The sequence below is a fragment of the Anopheles maculipalpis genome, chromosome 3RL, assembly GCF_943734695.1.
Source record: "Anopheles maculipalpis chromosome 3RL, idAnoMacuDA_375_x, whole genome shotgun sequence".
NCBI classification, from domain to species: domain Eukaryota; kingdom Metazoa; phylum Arthropoda; class Insecta; order Diptera; family Culicidae; genus Anopheles; species Anopheles maculipalpis.
In genome coordinates, this window is record NC_064872.1 from 8,705,590 (window position 1) to 8,731,244 (window position 25,655).

General features: G+C 42.2%; 3 protein-coding genes across 3 annotated transcripts in view; 2 read left to right on the top strand and 1 right to left on the bottom strand.

Moving 5' to 3' along the window:
- Nucleotides 1–18,185, top strand: part of LOC126564054 (uncharacterized) — a 40,627-nt gene extending 22,442 nt beyond the window's left edge. Inside the window, exons 2-5 of the mRNA XM_050220964.1 lie at nucleotides 11,686–12,148; nucleotides 15,062–15,233; nucleotides 15,884–16,333; nucleotides 16,419–18,185. Coding sequence (XP_050076921.1) covers nucleotides 11,703–12,148; nucleotides 15,062–15,233; nucleotides 15,884–16,333; nucleotides 16,419–18,092 — 2,742 coding nt within the window. The 5' untranslated portion in view covers nucleotides 11,686–11,702 and the 3' untranslated portion in view covers nucleotides 18,093–18,185. The remainder of the gene's footprint in view (nucleotides 1–11,685; nucleotides 12,149–15,061; nucleotides 15,234–15,883; nucleotides 16,334–16,418) is intronic.
- The window catches only part of LOC126564457 (elongator complex protein 3), a 244,733-nt gene that overhangs the window by 214,832 nt on the left and 4,246 nt on the right, over nucleotides 1–25,655 (bottom strand). The gene's annotated exons all lie outside the window — the stretch shown is intronic.
- LOC126565509 (thyrostimulin beta-5 subunit) overlaps nucleotides 1–25,655 on the top strand; it is a 54,964-nt gene that overhangs the window by 21,799 nt on the left and 7,510 nt on the right. The window lies entirely within an intron of this gene.

Here is a 25,655-nt window from a genome sequence, read left to right on the forward strand (position 1 = left end):
AACACATTACACAAATCGAACGATTCGATAGAGCAGCTTGATCGATGACGATACAGTCAATTAAAAACTATTCCCAAACACCAAGCCAGCCACACCAAGGTCTCGCTCTCTATTGAATATCGCTGTTCCATCAGCGTCAACTCCAACATTTCCTTATCGACCTTTACCGGCAAACGTGCACCGTCCACCGGCCGACCCGCAAAAGATGTGTTACACGAAAACTTCCACCACTCGTTCGACCTACAGAGCCCAACACCATATTGGCTCTATCAATCTTTCCTGTGTAATTTTCCCATCGGTCCCCCGTGCACCTTGATAGCGTTGTTGTCTACGGTCGTGGGAAGCGTGGGTGAACGACTGACACCAGGTCGCAAAAGAAGTCCCGCCACAGTTTGCCGCAGAAGAAAACTTTCTCAGCTCAGCAACTGAAACAACAAGATAGAGAAAGAGCCCTTCGGTTGGTTTACGGTGAAGGAAAACGATCGTCCCACTATAGACACCGGATGAGTTGACACTAATTTGCCCGGAAATCAATACCGGAAGCAGCCGCGTGTGATGGTGGTTGGTAGCGACGTTGGTGGTGGTGAAGAAACTGTGGGTTGATTTCTTTGCAACACCGGAATCATTTGACGTGATTTTAGCTTGCCTCGTCAGCATGACTTGCTGGTAGGTCGCTCGCTCTTCGCCAAAATCAAGACGCGTGGGAAGGATTTTGCTGACTCGGCGTCAGCAGGCGAATGACGGCCATTAAAGTGGCCGTCAAGACGGTTGCAGTGGTGGGTTTTCAATCGACCGGATACGGAAAATCGGAAACTTGCTCTTACCGTGCGCCCTTCCCTCGTCAAGCTGCCCGAACAGCTAGACCAACACACTGTGGGAGGTAGTATTGAAACGTAGTCTTATCGGATTATTGAATCCGTCTTCGTCTAGCACCCCACCCAGGGCCTAACCTCGCAACCTCGCATCCCACAAAACGCACATCATCGGTTATGGTGGTCAAAAACACACTCCAAACCCAATCATCGTTAAGTTTAATTCGATAATCTTCCACTCTGAATTTGGGGTGCACGGATAACTTTCCACTACAGGCTATTGTCGTTCTCTTCAGCCGCTTCTCACTTAATATTTCATTAAACAACCGGTTTTACTTATTTAAAATCTCAATCTCTTGCTGCAGACACCGTATCGCAAAGAGCACCCCGCCCCAGCCAACAAATTCGACAAAAAAACATATCGAGTACACGTTCGCAGTTCGAAAACTACGGATCGTTTACAACCACCGCTTCAGCTGCTTGAATCCCTTCGGGGGTTTCAAATTTGAGCCCTTTGCGGATTTGTTGTTAGGTTGAAAGAGGTAGCTTATTGGTTGGCGAGATTTGGCTCTTTAAACTTTACTCCACTAACCCTTCAAACGGCTAAGCACAATCTCGTTACACCCTTTCGAGCACTAAAAGCTACCGCAACGTTAGCTGACGTTAGCTAAGCACCGGTGAAAGCGCTAGAAAGGAGCCTAGATTTGCTTGAAAATGAAACAATAACACTACGTACAAGGCAACCCCTCGTGATGTCTTGTTTTTGTTGAAAAAGGATGCAAGACACGGTTCGCTTTTCCTCTTAAAGCTATCCTTCAAGCAACCGGGAAAAGCCCCGGAAATGATTCCGCACAGTTTGTCAGATTTTATTAATACGTACGGCAGCATGACGATGACAGGCAATGGATGGATGAAAATCCAATACTCGGCCAGGTAAATTTGCAGCACTTTACCAACTTTACACGTAATGGGAAACTTTACTCATAATTTGTAAACTTCCGTCTCTAGCAAGTTAGGAAAGCACCGCCATTACGGTCGATACAGAAGGTAAAAATATTGATTAAAGGTAGCGAAGGAAAAGAAATCTATAAAACTATACTACATCACGCCAGAAAGAAATTGTCACTTCCCTCACGGCTTACAAGGCTACAAGCAAAGTCCTTACATACGCGCGTGCGAGAAGGAATCACTCACTCACACCGACCATGAGTAATGATCCAATAACATCCGACCAGAAGTAAGATTTATTACCATTTGTTTGTGCTGTTTCTTCGCATTATTACGCTTTGGCCTTCGTCTTTGCAACATCATTACTAGTTTCTTTCAACATTGTATCACCATTGCGTCATAATCATCCACACAGGACGCACCAACAGCAACGTGACGCACTGGAATGGTTCGGTTTGGCCTACCGGGAGGACGGCGTACCCTTAAAGAGTGATTGTTTTCCTGGAGGATAATTAAATTAATAAATTATTGCACCCGTACCGAAGTAATTTGTCCCCAAGGGACAATGGTTTAATGAGGTTACTGGTACTGATACTAAAGGACAATAGAAAACACTCAAGCGGACTGTATTAATTTGAACTGATATCGTTACTTGCTGTGAAAAGAATCCACACCAGCGTTGTATGAGTTATGAGCTTGAGGCTTTTGTTTTATAAAGAAAAATTAAGATTGAAAAAAAATGTCTTCTAAACAACTACGAGAACGTATTGCATATCCTTCAAAAGCCCAACGTTGCCAGTATTCTTAAAATACAACGGGATAAATCCGCTGTTTGGACTTTGCTCCGTTAAATTTCACTACCGATTACAAAAAAAAAATAAAAAATGCAGAGAGTTACTCGTTGAAAAAAACGAAAAATTAAAAAAATTCTCTGCAATAATTATGTTTGAAAATCTTAAACAAAGTTGAAAAGCAAAAAAGAAAATATACTTCAAAGTAAGAGCCTTAACATATTTACGCTCCAAACGATCTACCTTAAAGATAAAAACAAAACTTTGTAAACATAGACTGGATGAGATCAGTGAAATTAACGCTTGTGAACGAGCTAAACTTTGATTTTATCCCCTGATCTGGTCTGGGATAAATAAAACATAAGTAAATCAAATCCACAATAGCAAACCACGAGCGGAAACCTCTCACAGGCATTCGTCATAAAGCAACAATAAACGAAAAACAAACACCAAAGAAACACTTACCTATCCTAAGGCCACATCTTAACTTCTAGAACAACTCCAGTCGGATGTTAAGCAAAACTTCCTAATAGACGCACCATCTGCTGCGTACGAGACGAGGAGCCGAGTAAATGATGGATATTCGACAGACGGTACCGTTCCGTTTGACAGCTGTCAACGTTTCCTAGTTCCTGGGAAAGAAGTGCGTCTAGTCAGGGACATCACTGCTCACGTACATCTCTACCGTAAAAGTTATTTGATTTTCCATACTAACCTTTGCCCAAAAAAGGGCCCCTGGACTTCATTTGTCAAATTCATGCAATTTATTCTCGCTTTATTATCATTATTTTCACTATTTCCATTACACGGTCTCGTTCGCACACAGATGCTGCCGCTCGGGCTCGGTGCTTCCGCTTAAGCCCACTGTGTACAGTCCTTTACGCTTCAGATTGGTTTCGTTATGATCTGTCTCTGCTCTTTGTGCGTCTCTTCTTGGCGGCAAAATTGACTTGATTTTTGCCGCTTTGCTTTTGGGCTTTGCTGCGTCGGTGAACCATAAATTTCATGAAGATTGATTTTCATGATCTTTTTTTTATTCTTGTTTTTGTTTTTGTCAACATTACGCAGAGCACAGAATGTGAGGAACCCGTATTTTTCCCCTTCTGATCGTCCAGTGATTAATGGTCATAAATGAAAAGAATGTGTTCGAGTCCAATTCAACATCGCACGAGAGAAAGGTTTTATTGGGTCCGCCCAGATCCATGAATGATTTATAATTTCCACGAGCTGGACAATAGAGGAACCTGTCCTTTTGAATGGGACGGTTGCTGTGAAGCATTTTATCGCCGAAAAGGATCTTCATCGAACATTCCGTGCCCGTTCGATCACAATAAACAGTGTGGATTATGTGCGTGCGTGTTTTCTTCAATTTCCAGCGCACTTCAAAGATTACGACCTTATCCGAAGCAACGTATCAATCCGATGACAAACAGCTCCCGGGGTAGATTAAGCTGTCGATGACAGTTCACTCTTCACGTCACTGGATCCTCGAGGTACGTGAAAGCCAGCCAAGGGATTATCGGCCATGATGACGCAGACAACGGGCTACGTTAAGGGACACACACACACACACACACACACACATTTTCGCAACAAACCAACCAGTTCTTCGAAATTGCTTCTCGATAAACCCACCGCCGAAGGTGTGCCTTTTGGTGACATTTTTCCGTTTTTTTTTTCTTTTTTTTCGGGTTGTATACCTGAACGTCGGCCAGCATCTGTTTTCCTCCCCTTATCTGCTTCGCGATGGAAATTTGTTTCCATTTTCTCACCTTTTTCGCAGCCATTTTTGCATCCTTCTGTTCACTTGTACTACTTGATCCAATTTTGCTACGAAAGTAAATGAAAATTCAAACAACCGAAAACCTTCACCCGTCCTTCTCGAGGCATTTCTTCTTCCATTCTCTTGGCTCATACTCCTTTTTGCTGTCTCGAACGATCAATCCCCGGCTTGCGGGAGGATTTTCTTGGATGAGTTGCACGAATCGCGCTAAGCGAAATCTGGTTCGCATCGTACACCAAACACGAAATCGATCCCAATCGCACCGGCAAAGAAGAAAGTAAATTCGACACGTTGTACCGACACATGCCGCTGCTACTACTACTGCTTGGTCATGCAGCAGCAGCAGCCGCAGCAGCAACAACATCCACACCGAAACGGTACCAACAACATTTGCCATATTTATTGATTATATCGGCCGAAATGGTGATTGGGAAAGAATAAACTATGCTCTCCCGTGCCTGCCAGCTGGTACCTCTGCGTATCCAAATATTCAAAGATTTACCCCAAATCTCAATTTTCTCCCTCTCCCACAGCCCCACTTGGCCCTTCTCCAACACCCATTATTTACATCTAAACCTGTGCCGCTTTAAATTCACGCCCTCCGCGACAATAAAACCGACGTCGATCGGTCGTCTGTCGGCGATGAAACGTCGAGGGCATTGCGGAAAGATTGAGCGGCCGATTTTGTGGTTAGCATTTGTACGCCTTCTGCACGATACGGTTCAATCCGCTTGAACCGGCACATTTACGCATTCGCATCCGCTATCGTTCTAATCTCGGGCCTTGCGTTTGGGTTTTGGGCCACCGTTTGAATTTGGGGAAAAGACATATTGAACCATCCGGAACCGTTACGCCGGGCTGGGAGTGTGTTTTTTTTTCACGCAATCTGAAGCCGTACGCCGCCGTACAATCGTGTGGTGTCAAATTGACAGTCGCTATTAGTACCGTGGTTTATAGCGGTACCGAGTGTAGGTGTTGTGGGGACGTTTGGGTTTTGCCTACTTTAATGGTAGATTGTAATCATTCTCACTCGTGTCTCCACGTGTCTTAAGGAAGTAGTGTACTGTTGAGAAAGATTGAACGAACATATAGAAGAAAAAACATATATTCTTAAGTTTTTTTTATTTAATTTTAAATTTTGAATTAGTCAAAAGAAATTTCGGAATCAATAACAATTATACCACATTTTCTAAGCCATACATCAGCGCATAGAATGTTCAACCTCATTATTAAAAACCGATAAATCTGATAAATTGAAATAGAACCTGGCTTTTCTATTTATTAAATAATTTATTTGGCGGATGTTATTCATGGATGGAGGCGCCTAGCACTAGATACGGCGAGTAAGCAGTAGAAACAAGTTAACTCGAGTCAATCAAATTGAAAGGCAACATTACACAGAAACTGTGTTTGTTACTTTACAATACTTAGTTACAGAATCTTGTTTGGTGTACGATTGTTTGAAACTTGGCTTATGGTCGATCCTATTGTCATTCTTAGGCTTACGTATCAATCTAATAGTAAAGCGTTGTATAAAATCTGCTTTTCAATTACACGATAAATAACCTATTTAACAAAACAGTTCTGCACACTAGTTACCGAGCAGCACGGCAAAGAAATTTTCCACAAGCAATGCTACAGATTAATGACCCACCACACTGCAAAACGTCTTCACAGAAGATGAATTACTCACACACCCAACCGGCGCCCGGATGATTCGTAATAAAATATGACCACTGCTGGAGCCATAACTCTGGCCAGCACACATACATTACATCGAAAAGGAAAGGAAATTTGTCTCCCATCATGCACCTGATTTCCCCCGATGAATGTCAGCTCACCTTCAGACACTTTCATTCTTGTCTTGCCTCGTTAACTGCAGACATCATACACATGAAAAAGCATCTCCCATTGTTTCTACCGCAAAACACTCCATCTCGTACCGAAGCTAACGATCCCACTTGCTCGTTCCAGCATCAAGGTTGCGTTAGTTGGGGGTGAATTCCTCATCGTTCTGGTTGATTCTCTTGCTTGATGGAAGCATGATTAATGGGATCGCGCGTTCAAGATTTATTCAAAAACCACCCTCATTCGTTGCGATCTGACCCACTTTTCTTCCCACAATAGTCGCACCGGTCTCAGGGCCGCGAGTGACAGCAAACTTTGCTTTTCGGCTTTGTTTTAAGAAATACAAAACTCCAAGCCAATCAGTTTTATCGTCATTCGTGTGAAATACGTTTAATCCCCGAAGCATTAAGTGAAATTTCACCTACCATACCGAAACGAAAAACAAACGTAGAAAAAAACACACACACAACACGCGAGTACATTTGTTATTGTAAATTTAATTCGAATGCACATTTTGCATAAACACTCCCATGCACACACGCCAACCAAGTACACGATTTTCCCATTAAGTTTGATTGCTGGAGGAGATTTTTTATTCGGAAATTGGGAGGCACAGGAAACACCGAAAATAAAACGCAGTACAACGCCAAGAATCAAACGGTAAAACATGGTTACCGATTTTTCCGACTCATTTTGCTGCGTCGATCGGTCAGCCAGGTTGAATGATATGCGGACGAGGTTGTTGATTCTCTTTAAATTAATTCCAGTCGATTTAAATGAATGATTGAAACGGCGAAACGAGGTAAACGAGCGTACCATTCCGTGTCGATGCCTGTTTATCTTGAGGGTTTACTGTTACAGTTTATTGTTAATTTCTTTTTTGATATTATATATTAATATTCAAATTCAATTTGAAAAGTTCGTTTTTAATAAGCTCCCGTACCGCAAAAAAGCTCAAATTGACCTTTAAGTTCATCTGTGATGAAAATATTTTACCGATGTTTACAATAACAAACTCAATTTGAAAATAATTGAATAAGATTCGTCTTTAAAAATACTTTAAACATGCTTTTAAGAAGGCTTAACAATTTCACCTACTTCCAATGATGCTTTCGCTCCTTCTCTAGCATGATGGATATTATCGATTTTCTTACAGGATTTTGTGGCAAATTTAATTTTGACTCACCAGTTTCCACATACCACACACCCGAGTAATGCAATTCGGATCCGTTCACATCGCACAGATTCGCTACCGTTCGTTCAGCAACAGAGCACAAACCTTTATCCTAACCTGTGATCAATCTGCCGAGTAGTACACTTCGGTACGCTTTCTTTCTCGTCCATACTTTCGGTCCTGCCACCTTCCCAACTCATCGGTGGTCATGCGGTAAGAAGGTAGCGTAAAGTAAGTGGAAAATCTTCATACATTCAACACACCCTGCAAGGAGAGAAAGAAGTTCAATCCATTTTACCACAGCAAGGAGAAACTTTCCACAGCCACCAAGTAAGCAAGCAAAAGGAATGGATTGCAGGATTTGTTGAGTATGTGTGATTGCTACAATTGGCACAATCCAAACCGATGTGATTTATTGCACAAGCTACTTCACCGAACCGAATCCACTCACGAAGAAGCTGGTACGCAGTGGAGAAACGTGAAATTAAATCAGCACGCTCTATTGTTGCTCTACTGCGTTTGGCAAGTTTGACGAATAGTACGAGCGATTTTCTTTCTTATCGCACTTTCTTTCGATCGTTCGGCTAACAAATTGTTATTAACACCATCGAGGAAAGTGTGGGACAGAAATATGAAGGCCATCTACATAACAAGAAAACATTGTACGTTATTTCAAGCATCATAAGTGGTCATTACTTGTGCATGATGTTCATGGATGAAGGGGCAAAGTACTTGACTTGAGGCAATATTATCCAATCCAATACCTGTAAAGGGTATAACATGATATAAATAAGCACGAAAAAAATTTTGAAATTAGACATCTAATATTTTTGTTCGCTGTGTATCATGTAAATATAGCAATGCGGCCAGGCTATATTATTGTAACGGAATAAAAAAGCATGCAAATACAGAAAAACGAATAAGAATCTAATCGCCATCACCTCAAGCTAATTAAGTATTAATTTGAAAACATATTTTCATACCACAAAGATAGGCAAAGCACAAAAAGATGCAAAAAATTTTCATATTGATAACAACATAGAATTTCCAGTAATTTTAAGCAAGAGGATATTTCTCGTATATGATTTGTATTGATGGAGACGCCTAGTACTTGACTGAATTTTTTAGTTATGTCTAGTTAACTTACTCTTAAAGCCTCATAGTAGATTAAAAAATAACTATTATGAAAACAAAAAAAGACAGTATTAAGCAACAAGAAACTGTATAAATAATTTTCCTTTTCACATCTTGTTTCGTTCAAACTTTTTGTTAACAAATTGTGAATGGCACCATAAGAGTGAGAGAGAGAAAAAAGAGAGAAAGAGAGAGAGAAAGAGAGACAATAAACAACATCTATATGACAATGAAACATTTGATGCTATTGAATTACGCTCCCTTGTCCAAACTTCCATGACATTAATTTAACACAATCGAAATTGACCTTTACATCATCCATCCAAACGCCATTTCGTATTTTCGTTATACATTATCTCAAAACCTTTTTTTATGATTACTTTTAGTTTTGCCATGGGGAGCGGGGTTAATTAATGCAATCAATTTCCTTTGCATCATTTTCAAGCACTGTGCAGTGAATTTTCCCTGCAAAATGGCAAAAAAGGGAAAGACCGAATGAATTATTCAGTGTGGTCGACGTTTATCGATGTATATTTATCGCCATTATCAAATTTGCAACAATTTAAGGGCGCCGGTTTAACCTCCCGTTGGTTTTTTTGTGTTTTTATGTTATATTCACACACGATCAAAGCTCAGCTAAAAACCGGGAAGTTAATTGACTTATTCCGTGACCAATGATATCCCTTAATTTGTGCCGATCGTTGGTATTATCGTACCACCATTCACCAGGCGGCATCAGCAGGTACGGCACGAGCCTAACAACACGTTACCCGTACCGACAGCGGTTTGTGTGTATTTCTACACGGGACCAACAATTAAATTAATAACCGTGTGTAGCATAATGTTTAAACCAAGTACGCAACCACAGGTTGCGTACGAGGAACAGAGATCGGGGGAAAGCCAGTGTCACCCTTTGCAAAAACCCGCAGTCTCATCGCATCCTACCTTGAGCTGATGAATATTCATATAAATCAATAAAACCCTCCGGCACAATTACCCAGAGTTGGAAAAGCATAAAGCAAAAGGTACGAGCTGCAGTAATTTGTACATTGGGTGTACTTGCAAAAATCAACAGGCACCCAAGAGACCTGCATAAGAGGTGCTTAGCTCGCCTTTCCCTGTCTCTCTCTCTCTCTCTCTCTCTCTCTCTCTCTCTCTCTGTCTCGCTTTGATCTGTCAGCTGGCTCACTTATGCAGCACATCTTCAACGTACCCAAATCGGATATCTACTTCATCTCAGTACCGTGGCAGTGTTGCAGCACGTTCGCTGCTCTCGTCTACGTCCGTAATTTAGCGTGACATCGAAAACGAGAACAAAAGCAGGGCCCGGAACTGGATAGAGTCACTTTTTGAACTGGACGATAACTAGCTGCACTACCAGCTGTCTAGCCATAGTGATGGTGTGCTCCTATTTGTGCAAACGTTCACCATAGAGCGATATAGTTCTCCGTACGATACATGGCTGAACGATGAACGTAGTCCGTGATTTACGAGCACAGAAACATACACATTCGGTGATGCTTGTGCGTGTGTATCCTACGGGTAGTGAACCAGTTCGAATCAGTGCCAGATGAACCTTTACCAACATTTGACCCAAAAATGTGATTTAGCGACATACTGGGGAAGCATTTACAGTAACAGAGCGGTGACAAAAGAAACACGAATGCTTCTCTTTTTAGCATTCTCTCTTATCCCTGCTAGTATTACCAGAATTGCAATGGGGGAATGTTGTTTCGTACACCCTTTCAGATTTCACTTCGCAAACTAGTCCAAACTAGATAGGGGAGGGATATTTAGTAGCGAATGGACAACAACGTTGACCTTGTTTTGTTGCTGTTGGTACGACGGAAATCAAGCAAACTTACAATGAGTTCTGTTTTTAGGGGGTGTGAAAAGGCAGCCCAAGGACGAACTGAGGCTGGATAAATTATCTGCTGATTTGTTGAGTGCCGTTGCTACTAATTGGTTCCACTTTTACGAATTGATAATTAGTCCACCGAGGTTGATGGTGCTCTGTCACGGTGGATTGAATAACTCTGCTTTCCGTATTTTGTGTTGGTACAACAATGTTGGGTATAAAACATAATTTCAAAAGCTAAATAACAAAATACTAAAGCTGATCAATAGTTCACCCTCCATTCACTGAAACTAACAAATTAATTCATGCGCAATCCTTATGATGTGGCGAGTAAAAATCTCCAATAAAAATGCTTATTTTCATAACAAATGAAACTTGTTTTTGTGGACAAGGCAATTTTCTTTCAAGCTACCTTGAGGAAAACAAGTCTTTTTTACATGCTTAAAATCTATTCCAAATGAGAAAAAAAATCACTTCAAAGCTCATTTCCTACCGAAGTTAATAGACATAGTTTTGAAGCGATATAAACAAAAGGCGGTTCGGTCCGTTCTGTTTACATCGATTGTGTTGATATAGATGCGAGGTCGACCAGTGAAAGGTAGAGAAAGAGAGAGAGGAAATAGAAGGAGAGGAAGAGGGGTGGGTAGAGTGCGTTTGAACCAATTTGGTTTCAACCCTCTGTTTTCACACCGACACGGGAATACTCACCACAAACTGTCCGATCCCTGGTACGAGTACGAGGTAAACCGCAACATCCTGCTGCAACTGTCCAAATAGATTGAAGACCCCAGAAACTCGAGCAACAGTGATAGGAGAAGAAGCACAAATGAGAAGAGTTGAAAAGAAGAAGAAAAAAATATTCTAACAAGCAGATCTAGTTTGGAGTACGGGTTTTGGGGTAGAATGAACAAATAAAAATACGATGAAAAGCAAAAAAAAACAACGAATTCCACCAACTGCTGCTAATCAACAAACCACCAACACGTATCCAGCATCCAGGGTACGGTGGAAAATTGTTATGACTTCGGCCTTCAGCAACTCCAACGCATCGCGTTTGGAAAGCTACAGCCGGCGGTGTGCTACAAACGGGGAATGCTTTTTAATCATAACATCAACCTCACGCGAGCACCATGACGTCATCCTCATAAACCATCGCTTCGGGACCAGCGCTAGCCAACCACGTGTTGACTGACATTTGACTTGTGTTGGTTTTTTGCTGCCTATGGCGATTCTTCTCACTGATTAACTCCACATCCTCCAGTTGTTTGTACCTCTCTACCTGTTTGTGGCCTGTACTGACCTGGTTTATCTTCTCTTCTCTTCTTCTATCCTCACAGAGAATGTTTCCATAGCAATGGGAAAAGCCGCGCGACGGTCAGTTGCGTCAGATCCGTCGTCGCCGACCTTACCCTACCACTACCAACAAGAGCAGCAGCAGCAGCAGCAGCAACAACAACACCATCAGCGGCAAGTGCATCCGCAAGAGCACTTGTACTATCCCTCGTCCCTGTCCTACTCCTCCTACACGCCTTCATCACCGTCCTCACCGTCGGTGTCAGCTTACGCGGACTCCTTCGCCGGTGCTAGCTACCCGGTTCCGTCACTCGCCTTTTCATCCACTCCTGCCGGTCCACAGCTGCAGGCGCCAAGAACCGCAACACTCCAGTCGGGTCCACCGACATTCGGTTCCTCGTCGCTAGCACCGGGCGGACCAGTCGAGCCAGGGTCCGGTGTGAACGATCTGTTCCTGCATTCGTCTACAGCGGCCACACCCAACAGCAATATCACACCGAAGTTTAGGTATTTTAAGGTTTCCTTTTTCAATTCACTATGTTGTATCACCCATTTGGTCCTCGATTCTATCCTAGCATGATAATCCTGTCGTTCAATTTTACTGCTTGAATTCCATGATGCATCCTTACTATTAGCTTTCTTTTACTACCAAATCTGCATGTAACTATCACCTTCTTTCTCTTTATCCTTTTTTCACAAACGACACATGAAACCACCATTTTTGAAATCAATACTTTTATCATAGAAAAAAAAACACTGCTCCAATGGAGGATTTTTTCAGAAAACTCTAGAATGCTTGGAATGTTCCCTACTTATCGCTTTATCTACCATCAATTATGGATCTATTCGTGTGGTTTTAATTACGTTGCACTACTATCCTTACCGTGTATTTGCCTGTTGCACTAGTGCATCCTTTCCCAGTGCATCGCAGCAGCACGAAAATCGACCCGATCCATCCAGCACTAACACGAGGTTTACAATTTTCGTTTGTTCTCACCATCGACACCGACCTTGGTGAACAAATTAACGGCCACAGAAGCGGTGGGTGAGGTCGAGTGCTATGCAACAGCAGAGCTCATTGCTCTATGTCGGATACGAATGGTTAGTAATTTAATCTTCATTCCATTCCGGTGTACAGTCGGTGTGTTTGCGGTGTGCGCGGGATAGGATTATCATGTTGTTCGTGGTGGCGAGCTGAACCCACTGACCCCGGCTGAGGTCGATTGGTTCATTTCACCTGATCCAGCACGATACCACGGTGCCGATCTCATTAGTGCAACCTTGCGCATCAGCATCGTACCACGGTGTGAAGGTCATTGCATATTTCGTTCATTGCATTTGGGTTTGACGGGTTAGGGCCATGGCTTACACGGTTCATTCCATTCCATTAGACGCACAAACAGATCGAATAGGACGTATGTAACTGTTTACGCAGCGTGAAGCGTGTACAATTTATTTTTATTTTAATTTTTTTGCTATGAATATTTAAAACCGATGGAGACGCCTAGTATTTCATGTTGCACATATGATGGGTGATGGAAACGCCGGTGTTTTAAAATAATTTGATGCTACAAACGCCTGGTAGTTAGTTAAATTAATCAAGAGGGTGATGCATGTTACCAAACAAAACCCAAACCATTATATAGCTTCTTGAGGTAAATATGTTTGCTATTCAGCCCCTTATTCTGCGATAAGAAAAAAGAATTATGTTCAATGAGGAAACATGATTTGTTTACGCCATTTTAAGAAACTTTTAATTTTCCTTAACAACCCATAAAACTTGGCCTACCGTGCCGCTCAATCACTTCACCGGCTAGACCAGCTTGACGAAGACTTGGGCGAATTGCACCGCTTACAAAGCATCGAGTTTAATATACTTTACCACCAACAGCAACAACAAAACACAATTCTTTCCACCCCAATGGTCAATAAAGTATATTGCGACCGTAAACGTCTGGGGTCAATAAATTAGGCATTACAATCATAATTTTTCCTACCGGCTCTGGCAATGGGAAAGCTTGAAAATAAAAATTCCAAAATATATCCACGAATACCCCATTACCATAATAGGCCGTGTTGGCTTGGCTCCTCTTCTGTTTCTGGGGAGATTTTTTTTTTTACTGACTTGAACCGGGTCCTGATGGCAGCAGCACCAAGTGATGGTATTTACCTCCATTGCCACCACTGTGCCTTCACCTGCCATTTACTGTCCCATAAATCTTTCCACTTTAATCCTCCGTGCTTCTCAGCATCCTGCTTGCCAAAAAAATGTGAGGATTTCTCCTGTTTCTCACCGATCACCATCAACGACGGTGACAACGTTGAGTTGTGCTTTGGGAGAGGAACGAATAGACAAAGAAAAAAAAAAAAACAAAATGTGAAGCGCTGTCGGTTTTGCTGAAAGAATCAACCGACATCCCGGCAATCCTCGGGTATCTCTGAGCTGTTTGTTGGGGATCTTTATGTCCAAGCGAAAACAAGGGTATGATTCACATTTTTATCTCCCTAACCATCACCTTCAACCACTCGTTTTGAGTGGATGGAGCATGATAGGGATGGACAAGCATTAAACGAGGAACCGTGTACAAACCGTGCGCACCCGGAATGACAATGTTAATCTTTTGCGACAAGATGGCCGATGGGCGGCATCATGTCATGGCCATCCCGAACTGTGACTGAAGCATGGAGATTCATCCTTCAGCGTGAAGATACGGTGCAGGCTATATTTATCCCGAAAGGACATTTTTACTTATTACGGCACATGCACACATCCGTACCCAACTGCATGCTTTATACGCGCACGCCTTAACTGCTTTCAATTTCAAAAAATCATGCAAATATATGATCAAAAAGATGAAACACACAAAAAATGCTCATCGGGCTCATCGTTGTACTGAGTACTGACCCTTACAGGACTCTACCATCTGTTCGCCATGCTATCCGACTGTCATTGGGTCTACATGTCTTTCTATCTCTCTTTCTTTCTCTCTCTTTCCTCTCTCTCTCTCTCTTTCTCTCTATCTCTCTGTCTCTCTAAATCTAAAATCCTTTTCAACTGAAACAACTCGCCCTCTATCTTCCTTCTCGTGTCATGTTCGTTGTTGTGTAAAACCTGTGTAAAACCCTCACCTCCTAACTATCCCTATCTCAACAACAATGTCGTAAAAAAAACCTTCCCATAATCCTTCAAAAAACCCAACACCAACGTTTAATACGTTGCGGTCACCCTTTACAATACTGGGTACATCGGTGGGTCCTTTCTTGCGGTAGTAGTTCTACGTCGCAAACCAGCAGCCCCGTTACGCTTGCTGCCAGCCGCAACGGCAGCAGTAGCACCGAACCCGACAAGACCGGACCCCCGGTAACCGAGCCTATCCAACCCACCCAAGCCACCCTGTTACCGTCATTTCGTCTCTCCAGCAACCAAACGCAGGTCGACCGGGAACGGGAACGGCTCAGGATGGAGTTTTACGCTACGTACGACGTGATGACCGGCGTCCGGATAGCGGCCACGCTCGGCGGTTTCTTCGGCCTAATGGTGTTTCTCGTCATCTACAAGAGCCGCACGCGGTCAACGGCCAAAGCACTCAAGGTACGGTCCTTTAACACACGTGCCATTTTAGGTATTTTGGAGCTGCTTCTTTTCTTTTCATGATTTTAAGTCGTTAGTTATCATGTTGAACACATTTTAAAATGGAAAGCCCCGTTTACAACTATTCTCTAGTAATTAAACAATTCTATGATTTATAAAAATTTTGTTGACTTGTGAAGAATAGAAGAAATTTTTTAAACGATTTTTTCGCAATTCTCCAATTCCCGAAAACTTGCTTTAAAATATTCACTAAACCAAACCTCATTGTTTTTTTTCCAAACAAATCCAAAAAGCAAAGCAAAACTTGTGAAACAAACAATTGAATTTTGCATAACCGGTAAAACATTTCTTTCCTGATGGAACCGAGGGTGGACTTAAGAAGAATGAGCAGTAAAGCAAACAGAATCAAGCACAGCAAACGGGAACAAGCAAGCAGCAGGTCGACGAGCAACATCAATTAGCATATTGTTTTTGCGCTACATGTTGATTCTTCCAGCAGTGTTGGTTGTGTTTGCTAGGCAAAGTTTTCGCTCGAATGCACCGGCAGCAGCTTAAACTATGATGCAGTTGTTTAGCAAATGTTTTCGTAAAAGTTTCCCGTTCGGTAAAAGTGGAGTTTAATAATTAACTGGATACCTTTCCTTCACCAGGATCCAACGATAGCGGCCGTCGCGGCCGCCGTCATACAGGAGGAGGAAGAGCGTGAGCTACAGGAAGCGATAGAGGCGACCGCATTCTCGTTACTACAGGAAGAGCTAAACATCAACTATCCAGGGCTACAGCGCGATCGTTTACTATCGCTCGGTAACATTAGTGCACCGCCGATGCTAAGCCGTGGCCGCCGTATGTCCTCAATCAGTGGCGGTTACAGCAGCTTGCTAAATCCTTCGCGACGCTTCTCGTACAGCAGTACGCGGGGACACCGGAACAGTGTTTCGGTGTCCTCGCGGGTACTCAGTGCCTACAATATGGGTGGCAGCTTCGGACAGGACGATTATGTGCTCGAGAGTGACGGCGAGGAGGCGGACGATGAGTTTGACCAGTTTACCACGACCGCCGAGATTGGATATCCGAGCAATTATCTTTCTGTGCCGAATAAGGTACCCTTTTGCTCTGTGCAGTTGATATAAGTTTAAAGTGCGCCCCATTTTGATCACCCAAAAATGTTTCTGTTTTACTTTGCAGTGCAACGAATCTCGCCGCAGCAGTGCGATGACGTGCTGCAGTACGGAGAGTTCCTTCCTCGAGCGAAGATGCTCCGCCATCACGCTCGGCCTTTCCTCCTTACCACCGATATCGCGTTCGCCGTCGAGGCAGCAGAGCCGCGATGACACGACCGACTGGGAACCGTTCTATCCCGGCATCAACATCATCGAAGCGACGCCGAAGTCGTCGCCATGTCCCAGCGAACGCATTGCGCACCGAATCCACGGCACGGATTCGGAACGCCCATCGACCAGCCGGGGCAGCAGGACGAACCAGCTGCTTACTCCGCAACCATCAACATCGGGTGGAGGGCCACGAGTAATCTCCGCCCCACTGTATGATGACAGTTCGATCGACTGCATTTCGGAGTATCCGATCGGTAGTACGCTAGAGGACGGCTTCGGGTACCGTCAGCGACAGCAAGCATCTAGTACAGCGTCAACTCGCCACTACGGTAACGGACGATCGGATGAAATTAGTTTAGCGAACGGAAGTGTACTGCACCAGCCGAGAACGGTGAATGTGGCCGAAACTCGGAACGCCACCGTTCACACCAATACCAGTAGTAATAGCGCAAATATTAATCACGCAAGCGGTAGCAGTGGCGCTGTACGTCGTGCTCCGTTAGCTTCGCTCAGTTCCTTCAAGATGTCCTCGATCGACTGTCAGGATACGGAGCCAAAGAGTTGTGGTTCAGATTCCGTATTTGGGGAGGATAGTGGGGCGGATACGGATGAAGATCTGCAACAGTTCAGCACGGATAGTGACGAGCTGAGCCTAACGATGCCATACGAAGACGATGAGGAATCGCACCAGCAGCAGCGAATACAGCGAGTGGGTCCTAGCCGCGGTTCGCTTTACCGTCGACAGTCAACACTAGCACAGGGTGACGATGAGGATGAGGACGATGGAACACTATTGCCACGGGACGATGTACGACCGCATGGTGGAACGGAGCCTTTGTCCGTGTACGAACTCGAGCACGAGCTCAATGATCGGCAGCAGCATCAAATGCATCAGGTGCCGACAACCGATACTAGTTATTTAAGTAGTCTTTCAATTAGCCACCGCTCCGGCACGAAGGCCAGTGCGGGCTCGAGGTCAAGCGAACGGAGTGGACCGGGCGTGGGGAAACGCATCGAAACGAAAGCAATCATCGAAAGACAGCAACCAAATGACAGTGGCAGCAATCAACCAAGGCAATCACCGCTCGGCGCCATACCGAAGGTACCGCTCGAGACGGACCGAAAGCGAACGATGCTGCAGACGAGGACACCATCAACAACGACCACAACAGCAACAACGGTGCCACCAACCGTAACGGTGCACCTGCCGGATGACGATCGACCGTGCGGTAGCAGTAGTAGTAGTAGACGTAGCGAACCCGGCCCCAGCACACGACCCGGGAGTTCTGGCGTGACGCGGCAACAGCATTGCGTTGAGGTGAATGTTATCATTAAGAACAGTAGCAGTAGCAGCAGCAACAACAACAACAACAACACCACCATTAAAAGTCCTTCTGTGATTCTGGAACTACCGATACTGGCGATCGACGAGGATGAGGATCCATCCTCGTCCGCACCACCTCTGTCGGCGAACGATCCCTGCATTCCGGGACCCTCGAGAAAGTGGTCCAAGGAGACGCTCTTCTAGTCACGGGCCACACCTCTGTACCTTCGCTGTTTCTCACCTCACACCGATCGATCTGTCAATCCGTCCAGAAGATACTCCAAGCTCCCTTCGCTGTTCTACATGTCATCAGTCTTCTGTAACTGGAAGCTACTACTGCTCTTACCATACCTACGAGCTATTAAAGAAATTGGGGTATTTGTTGGGAATATCTTCCCAGCAGGAACTAATGTTAAATTGCGCTGCAAAGATGTAGCAGGTAGTGGTGTTACCCTGTTATTGATCGGTTGATTTGTTGTTGATGTTAGTGGAGGTTGACTTAAATAGTGCGTCATGAACCAACTGTCATAGCTGCTGTTACTTTCAAGGTCCAACACCTGATATACTCTGTAGATAGTAGAGACATTGACATATTGACAGATAGGGTCACAATCATGTTCGGTCATACTTAAGGGTAGGCTATATACTACCAATCCTCTCTCATATTCTACTTCACTCACACAACTACACAACACACAAACATCTTCAATCTCTAATGGACCAAAAATCGGAACGATATATTTAGGAACCAGTCGGAAATGAAACCACGCAATTGACTCTCTCGTGACAATATCCCGTCCCCCGTAAGCATCAAAGGGACACGGTTTGGCAGGACATTCCTCCCAACAAAAAACCATTTAATTTTTGAAGCATGAACGATTTGAACAGTTTAAGTGTTCCCGGCTTGACGGATAGCGAAGTGACGAACAAGCTGCCTAAACTGAGGTTATGTGTCAAATGCAGTTTTTTTTTGGGTTTTCTTCCCTTTCCACAATTCACTAAGGGATTCCATTTTCTATAGCGCCAAAGCAATAAAGTAATGTCGAAATTAATAATCACACAACTGTCGCGGTGGGATCGAATGTTTGCAAACATGTGCCTATTGAAGAAGTGTTCTGTTTCTCGGGATTAGGATCGAACGAACCCCGGAACGAACAGTATGATAATTTCGATCCCAAAACGCTCACCTACCTTCAAAACACTTACACATAAACCTGTTACTATTATACACAAACCACCTTTCAACTTGAGTAGTGTTTTATTCTACTAGAAATGCAGCTAGAGCGCTAACCTGTATGTAGATATCAATAGTGAGAAACAAAAACTACAGGTCACAGACCTACATACATCTACAAGACGCAACAACCTTCTTTCTTCTATCCAGAATGTGAAAATGGGGCAGTAGAAATAGGCAACAGTAATTGTTTATCTGTGAGACCACAAACAAAAACTCTTGCCAAAAGGGGTTTGTGCCGATGACGAAAATGTCACCCTTAAAAAGCAAGTCTTTGTGTCGCACTACATTGTACAGCTGTTTCTTTAGACACGCGAGAACGGTAAAATGGCGGAAAATTATGCAGAATTGAAAAAAAAATCCCGTAATGTGGTTTCTTTCCTTTTTCTTTTCTCCTTTTGGTCCCAAAAAAGCCATCGTTAGACGATCAATTTCCCACCCATAAGCACTTATTTTACTGCTCATTTACCCTTACCGGGAGCGGTTTTGTGACACCGGCTAGTAGCGGTTTGGCTTGTCGCATCCGTTTTATCGCGATTCTGTTTGCCTTCAACACAAAATAGCACAAATTTTTACACCAAATTGGTGCTCAGCCTCAGCCTGAGGTGTAAAAGGAGCGAACAAAAAAAAAAAGAAGCGCCCCGTAAATGTTTAACCAAAATTGTGAAATGAAAACGGTGACCCGGATTTGAGACCAGGAATTGAAAACTTCAACCCAAAAAAAAAATCACCAAGACCAAGTCGAGTCAAAAGAAAGTTACACGTAAACCGAAGCTCATCAGAAAGCTTGACGCAATTTAAATATTCATGAGTTCGTTCCATTCCACTCGGCAGCCCGGCAGGTAGGCGAGCAGGTCCCGGAAATCTGGCCCCGTCTTGCCGGGGCTGAAAAGATGTTACAGAACGACTGTCTTTCAGCGTGCCGGAAATGTAGCTTGCAACGAGCGAACTGTGAATGGGAACACGGTGCAACACAATCACAGAAAGCATGTGATCGAAAATAAGATTTCAAAAAGAGTGGGTCAGAAACAAAAACTCCGAGCAACAGGCAAAACGTGCACAGCATAGAGCATACAGGTGATGTGTGTGGAACGGATTCAAAAATTGTAAAGAGACCTTCGCTCAGTATCATTCGTGCTTGCCCATGCATTTCCTTTGCAGACGTACCGAACCCGCTTTGGTGTGTCATTTCCATTTTCTTTTCTCCTTCGAAATTCTCTTTCTCGTGTGCAAAAGGCAAGTTAATCACTATTTTCGTGTAACTGTTGATAGCGTGGTGGTAAATCATCATTTCCGGACAGCGGGTAATTGAAAATTAAATTGTGCTTATGGTTTTTAACACCCTGCACCATTATGTTCGTGGTAAGTCTGGGTTAGACTTTGGTGGAAGGTAAAACATGCGTACCTTTTGAAGACATCAAGGACGAACATTATTTTTCGATTACTTCAACATCAAGTGAAGCACTTCGCGGATAATGCGTGCTGCATGTGTTGAATTTCAGCGGTTTGGAGGAACAATTAAATGTGTTTTCCCCCTTTTTATTGAGCATTCGATGTACTTTTTATTTAATATTTTCCGGGGTTTTTTCCTTTCTTTTACATATTTTTTGCAAATATTTGCATACCTAAAACAAACTCTAAATATTTATATTAAACATCCAAATTGAATACAAATAAAAATAAAAAACGTGTGCTCTTGTAACGTATGGAAGAGATCGTAAAAATAGTTAGAAAAGGTGAGTAAAAAAGAAAAAAGATTTAAAAAATCAAATAAATTGAAGAAACGAATAAAGCTAAAGAGAAAGTATGAAAAAATTATGTAAAACAACATTTAAAAAACAATAAAAATCTAGAACTAAACAAAACAAAACGAAACATAACAAACAAGAAAACAAAAACTAAACAATCAACCAAAACCAATCAATCAATCAACATCAATCATTAGGAAAAGACTAAAGATAAGTTTTTTACAACTCATCACACTCTCTTACATACTCAGACCCACACACACACACACACACACTACACCTCGGAAGAGCGTCACGCCAGAGTCTCTAGCCACTAATGTAGGAAATACAAAACGAACAAAAGAAACAAAACATGCAAATAACTCGGTGTACTATACACTATATTCTATGTTGCCTTCGGAGTTGAACTGTGAAAGACCAAATCTGTTTTAAACTGAGCTAGGTTTAATGTTCGTGCGTGTATATATGTATGTGTGTGCGTGTGCGAATTATATGCGTATGAGTGTGCTGCTATTGGAAAATGGGATTAAAGCAATCTTTATGCAGCACGAGCAGAGCAAACAAAACAAAACAAAACAAAAAACTCAATCTCAAACAGGTGCTGGAAGAAAGGGAAATTAGTAGAAGTATGCTGTAACGATCGATAATCAGAATGTCAATTTCGAGCACAAAAAAGCGCAACAACAACAACAACAAAAAATGGTAACGAAACAAAAAAAAAACAATCTTATTTTATGTCGAAACGTTTAGGGTCGATAGATACACTAGCTATAAACAGCGGGGTAGCTAGTTACTATGGCTACTACCACTAACTACTAGCTGTGTGCTACACATATTACTACCACTGACACTAACAGTAGCTGTATACTTCCAACGATCTACATCTGCGTTTTGGTCGCATCTAATTGTGATTTGAATAGGTACAGAACGGAATCGCGGTCGGCACGGGTAGCAAAACAACTGAACGCGAAATGATAACTGTGTTACCCAGAGTTAGTATTAGTAGTAGCTTGGTGCAACATTACCGGTTTCTTTTCGATGGTAGTGTGCTGTCAAATGGCTTGCTGTGGCCTCATGCTCTCTACCAATGATAGCCAAAACCGACAACCTAGTCCTTGGCGGGGGTAAACCTGAAGTTGAGGTTTTAATTAGGGACAACCAAATACATAGAACTAGCATTGGACGAATCTGATAAAATCAAAACAAAAAAGTTTACTAAGACAGGTGAGTGTGTGTTAGAGTGTTTATAGTCAAGCGTCGACTACTACAGCCAGTGACACGAGCACACGAAAATACTCAATTGTCATGTTGCTGTCACTGGAATGTGCACGCTTTGTTTTCGTTTTCTAGCGTCCTTCCTTTATTTCCTGTCACATGTACATCGTTAGACCTCTTGGTTATTGTTAAAAACAGCACTCTCGTTTCTCACTTTTGCAAAACGTTGGAAGCTTGCGCTGGTAATAAGAGTGTTTTCAAAATTGTTAACTGCTTCATACATGCGACGCGATTGATATTTAGCTAGAATTCGTAAACTTAAAATAGAGTTGAAATTTCGAAGACAGAAACAATGAAGTCAAGCGAAGGTGTGGAGTTAAGAAAACGAACGAAAAAGAGATTTTATTTAAAAAAAAGGTTTTGAATAAAACATGAAAGCAAAAAATTATGAAAGGAAAAGAATTAGAAAAAAAAGTAGTGCGATCTGTGCACTTCATGAAATCAAAACTGTATTGCAAAACATTACCAAAACACATCATGAAACGAAACCAACAAAAACACACACATAAACAGACGATTAGAACAGAATTGAAACAACATAAATAAATCAATACATTAGCTTTAAATGGAGTATAGGGTAACGGAGCATAACACTGTGGCAAATGTGCTTAACTACTAGGCTTGCGTACGAAAATTTGAAAATGGTGCGAATAGTTTGACGCGATAGACGACTATAAATACTAGAGTAAAGAGTATGTGGCCGGTCCGCAAAAGTGCTCCAGTTTTAGCGCGTGGCGACGCGTTCAGTGCGCCCGTAGCATGGTTGAGCTGCGTGTCTCTTAGACAAGGATTTGTGATAGAACGACTCAATTTGGTTTGTCTAATAGTGTTCGTGTCCTTTCGTGTAGCGCTGCTGCCTATATCTATACTTACCGATCGATACGGGGAACTGGTCGTGTGTCAAAACCTACTCTGACAGTATATACCTCTTGTACCGTGCTTGGTACACGCTATTGCTCCGCCTCCCTCGTTTCCCCTTCGTGCCGAACTCCCCCGTAGAGAGCAAGTCACCCAACAGAGGAAGTTAGAGAAAACCATTTTATGTCGTAGAAAACACTTCACTTATTACTACTATGCAGGTTGTCCAGAACAGATTGAATAGGGGAGAAAGAGCTCACTCATACAGTGGAGCTCAACTACATAGCACAGTTAATACACGTTCAGAGTTTAGTAACGCAACCAGCCCAGGATTAGAGTACTCAATCGATGTCAAAGCGGTGTTAAAACATATCTAGGCCAGAAATAAAATAGAGAACTGAAACCGAGTGAATTGCAAATGAACAAAACAATATAACTTCATGTCTGATAGGCGAAAACAAAAAACAAATTAACCAAAACATTGAACAGGAAGAAGTATCAAGTAAAATTGTTATACACATGTTATAATAATGGAAGAGTAAGTCATTACTACATGACATGACAGTTCCGAGTTCAGTTTTGAATCAGTATAATACATAAATTCTCGCAATGAAAAAATAAACACAATAACTAAACATTGTTAAATAGGTCAGACATTTTAAAACGCAAAGTTCAACCCGCTTCTAACTTTTTTTCTTCTTCCAGTGGACCTCCGCAGCAAAGCAAAGATTAGTTTATAAACGTTGCATTGCGCGATAGGAACCAACAATTGTGTAAACAACTTATAACACTACATTGTAACCATACACAACTGAGCTTACAATCCGTCATAGAGAAAGAAAGAAAGAGAGGATAAGGAAAGAAAAAACACAAAAGATAAAGCCGATAAAAAATACATCTAGCAGTCATGTATCGCTGACGAGGTATACTAACGCTCTTAAACTGACCTGTAATGCTTAGTGGCCAGAGCTACCAGCAAGGCGCCAGGGGGTAAATAGCGCGATTGGTATGTTAACGAATTATTAGTTTTAAGAGGCGACGTTTAGAAACAATCAATTGTTATAGGCATCTCTTTCCGTTAAGAAACGGCCACTCAGTGCTCGGAATCACGCCTGTAAAATGGAAGGATAGAAGAACAAAAAAAACATTATGCGTCATTGTTACTTGTACGAAGCTTACGAATAGAGCATACGGAACCCCGGAAGCAAGCATGTTAGGAAAACAATTAGACGTTCAGTAAAGCCAAAGCAAGAAAAAAATCCATTCTACAAAATCGAAAGAGACACATCTTCTTTATAAAGGCTTGTAACACAAAAACAAACAAAAAACGTTATTGCATAGAGTAAACCGAATAGATTGGAAAAAGAAGTCTACAAACCCAAAACAAAAAATAAAAACAAAAAAAAACGAAACAACACTCCATAAAAAAAAGTCTCCTGCTGTAGTAGCAGACGAGATGTAAACAACAAAAAATAATTGAAACGAAAGAGAAAAATCCAAAACACACATACAAACTAATTGTTTAGCCGTTGAACGCAACATCAAGAGTAACTAACATACATCCGGATGTTTATATTAGTACGTTTATTAGCAATTGTGTAATCATTGCTGGATTGGGGTACATCCAACGCGAACTGAGCAGATATGTTGCAGCCAAAGGAGGAGAAAATTCAAAATAAAAAACACGAAACACCTTTTGCACCAAAAGCAAAAGTGCAGTCGATTGGAGCCCCCTTAATTGAAGCTATCATTAAGTAGTGCCAGTACTTGTGCATAAAAAAAAGCAAGTAACGTTGGATCGGCAGAGTATAATTCAATAAATAATTTTAGGATTTGCATGTAGTGCGCGGAAACCAACCGGAGAAAACAGCAATCAAACCAAACCAACCAACCAAAAAATTGCATGCATATACATCTAGTACTAGCACAAACCAAACAAAACAGAGAGAAAAAAACAATGAATGAAATTGAAGCGGAATGAAAGGATAGTTCTTAAAATAATAATTATTATTATAAACAAACAAATATTGATATTGAGTATAATAGCTGTAGAAATGAATAGAATACGCCGAAATGAAGAACAAAAAAACAAAGAAAGGAAATGGATAAGAAACCAAAAACACACAAAGATCCAAGTTGTTTAACTTAATACTTAGTGCTGTATAAATTGTATAAAAAATGGCGAACAAAAAAAGAAAATAAAAAGAAAAAAAACACTTTAAGTTTCAAAAGTTAGCATTAGGTAACCAGTGATGGAAACAACAAAGTAAGAGAGAAAGAGAGAAGGAAGTGAGCTAATAAAATGTAACGAATGGGCGATTTGCAGACGTTAATAAATGGATAAACAGAGGAATGAGAAAAAAGAAACGGAACGTAAGAAACACAGATCATTATTCGGACAGTGAGTGTGGACAGTACCAGAATGTGTTACAAATTGATATGTGAAAAATAAAACCACAAAGATGATGAAAACTGTTGTATTTGTTTTTGGTGCTTTTTCAACGACATGGAAGCAGGGTCTCGTTGGCTAGAGAACCCCGTTTGTTTGAGATGGGTAAATGCCACCTTACTTCCATCCCCGCCAGAGCAGTACGATCATTGTCTATGAAGTTTGGCTATGGACCGCCTCTCCCACCCCCGCGAAACATGAAA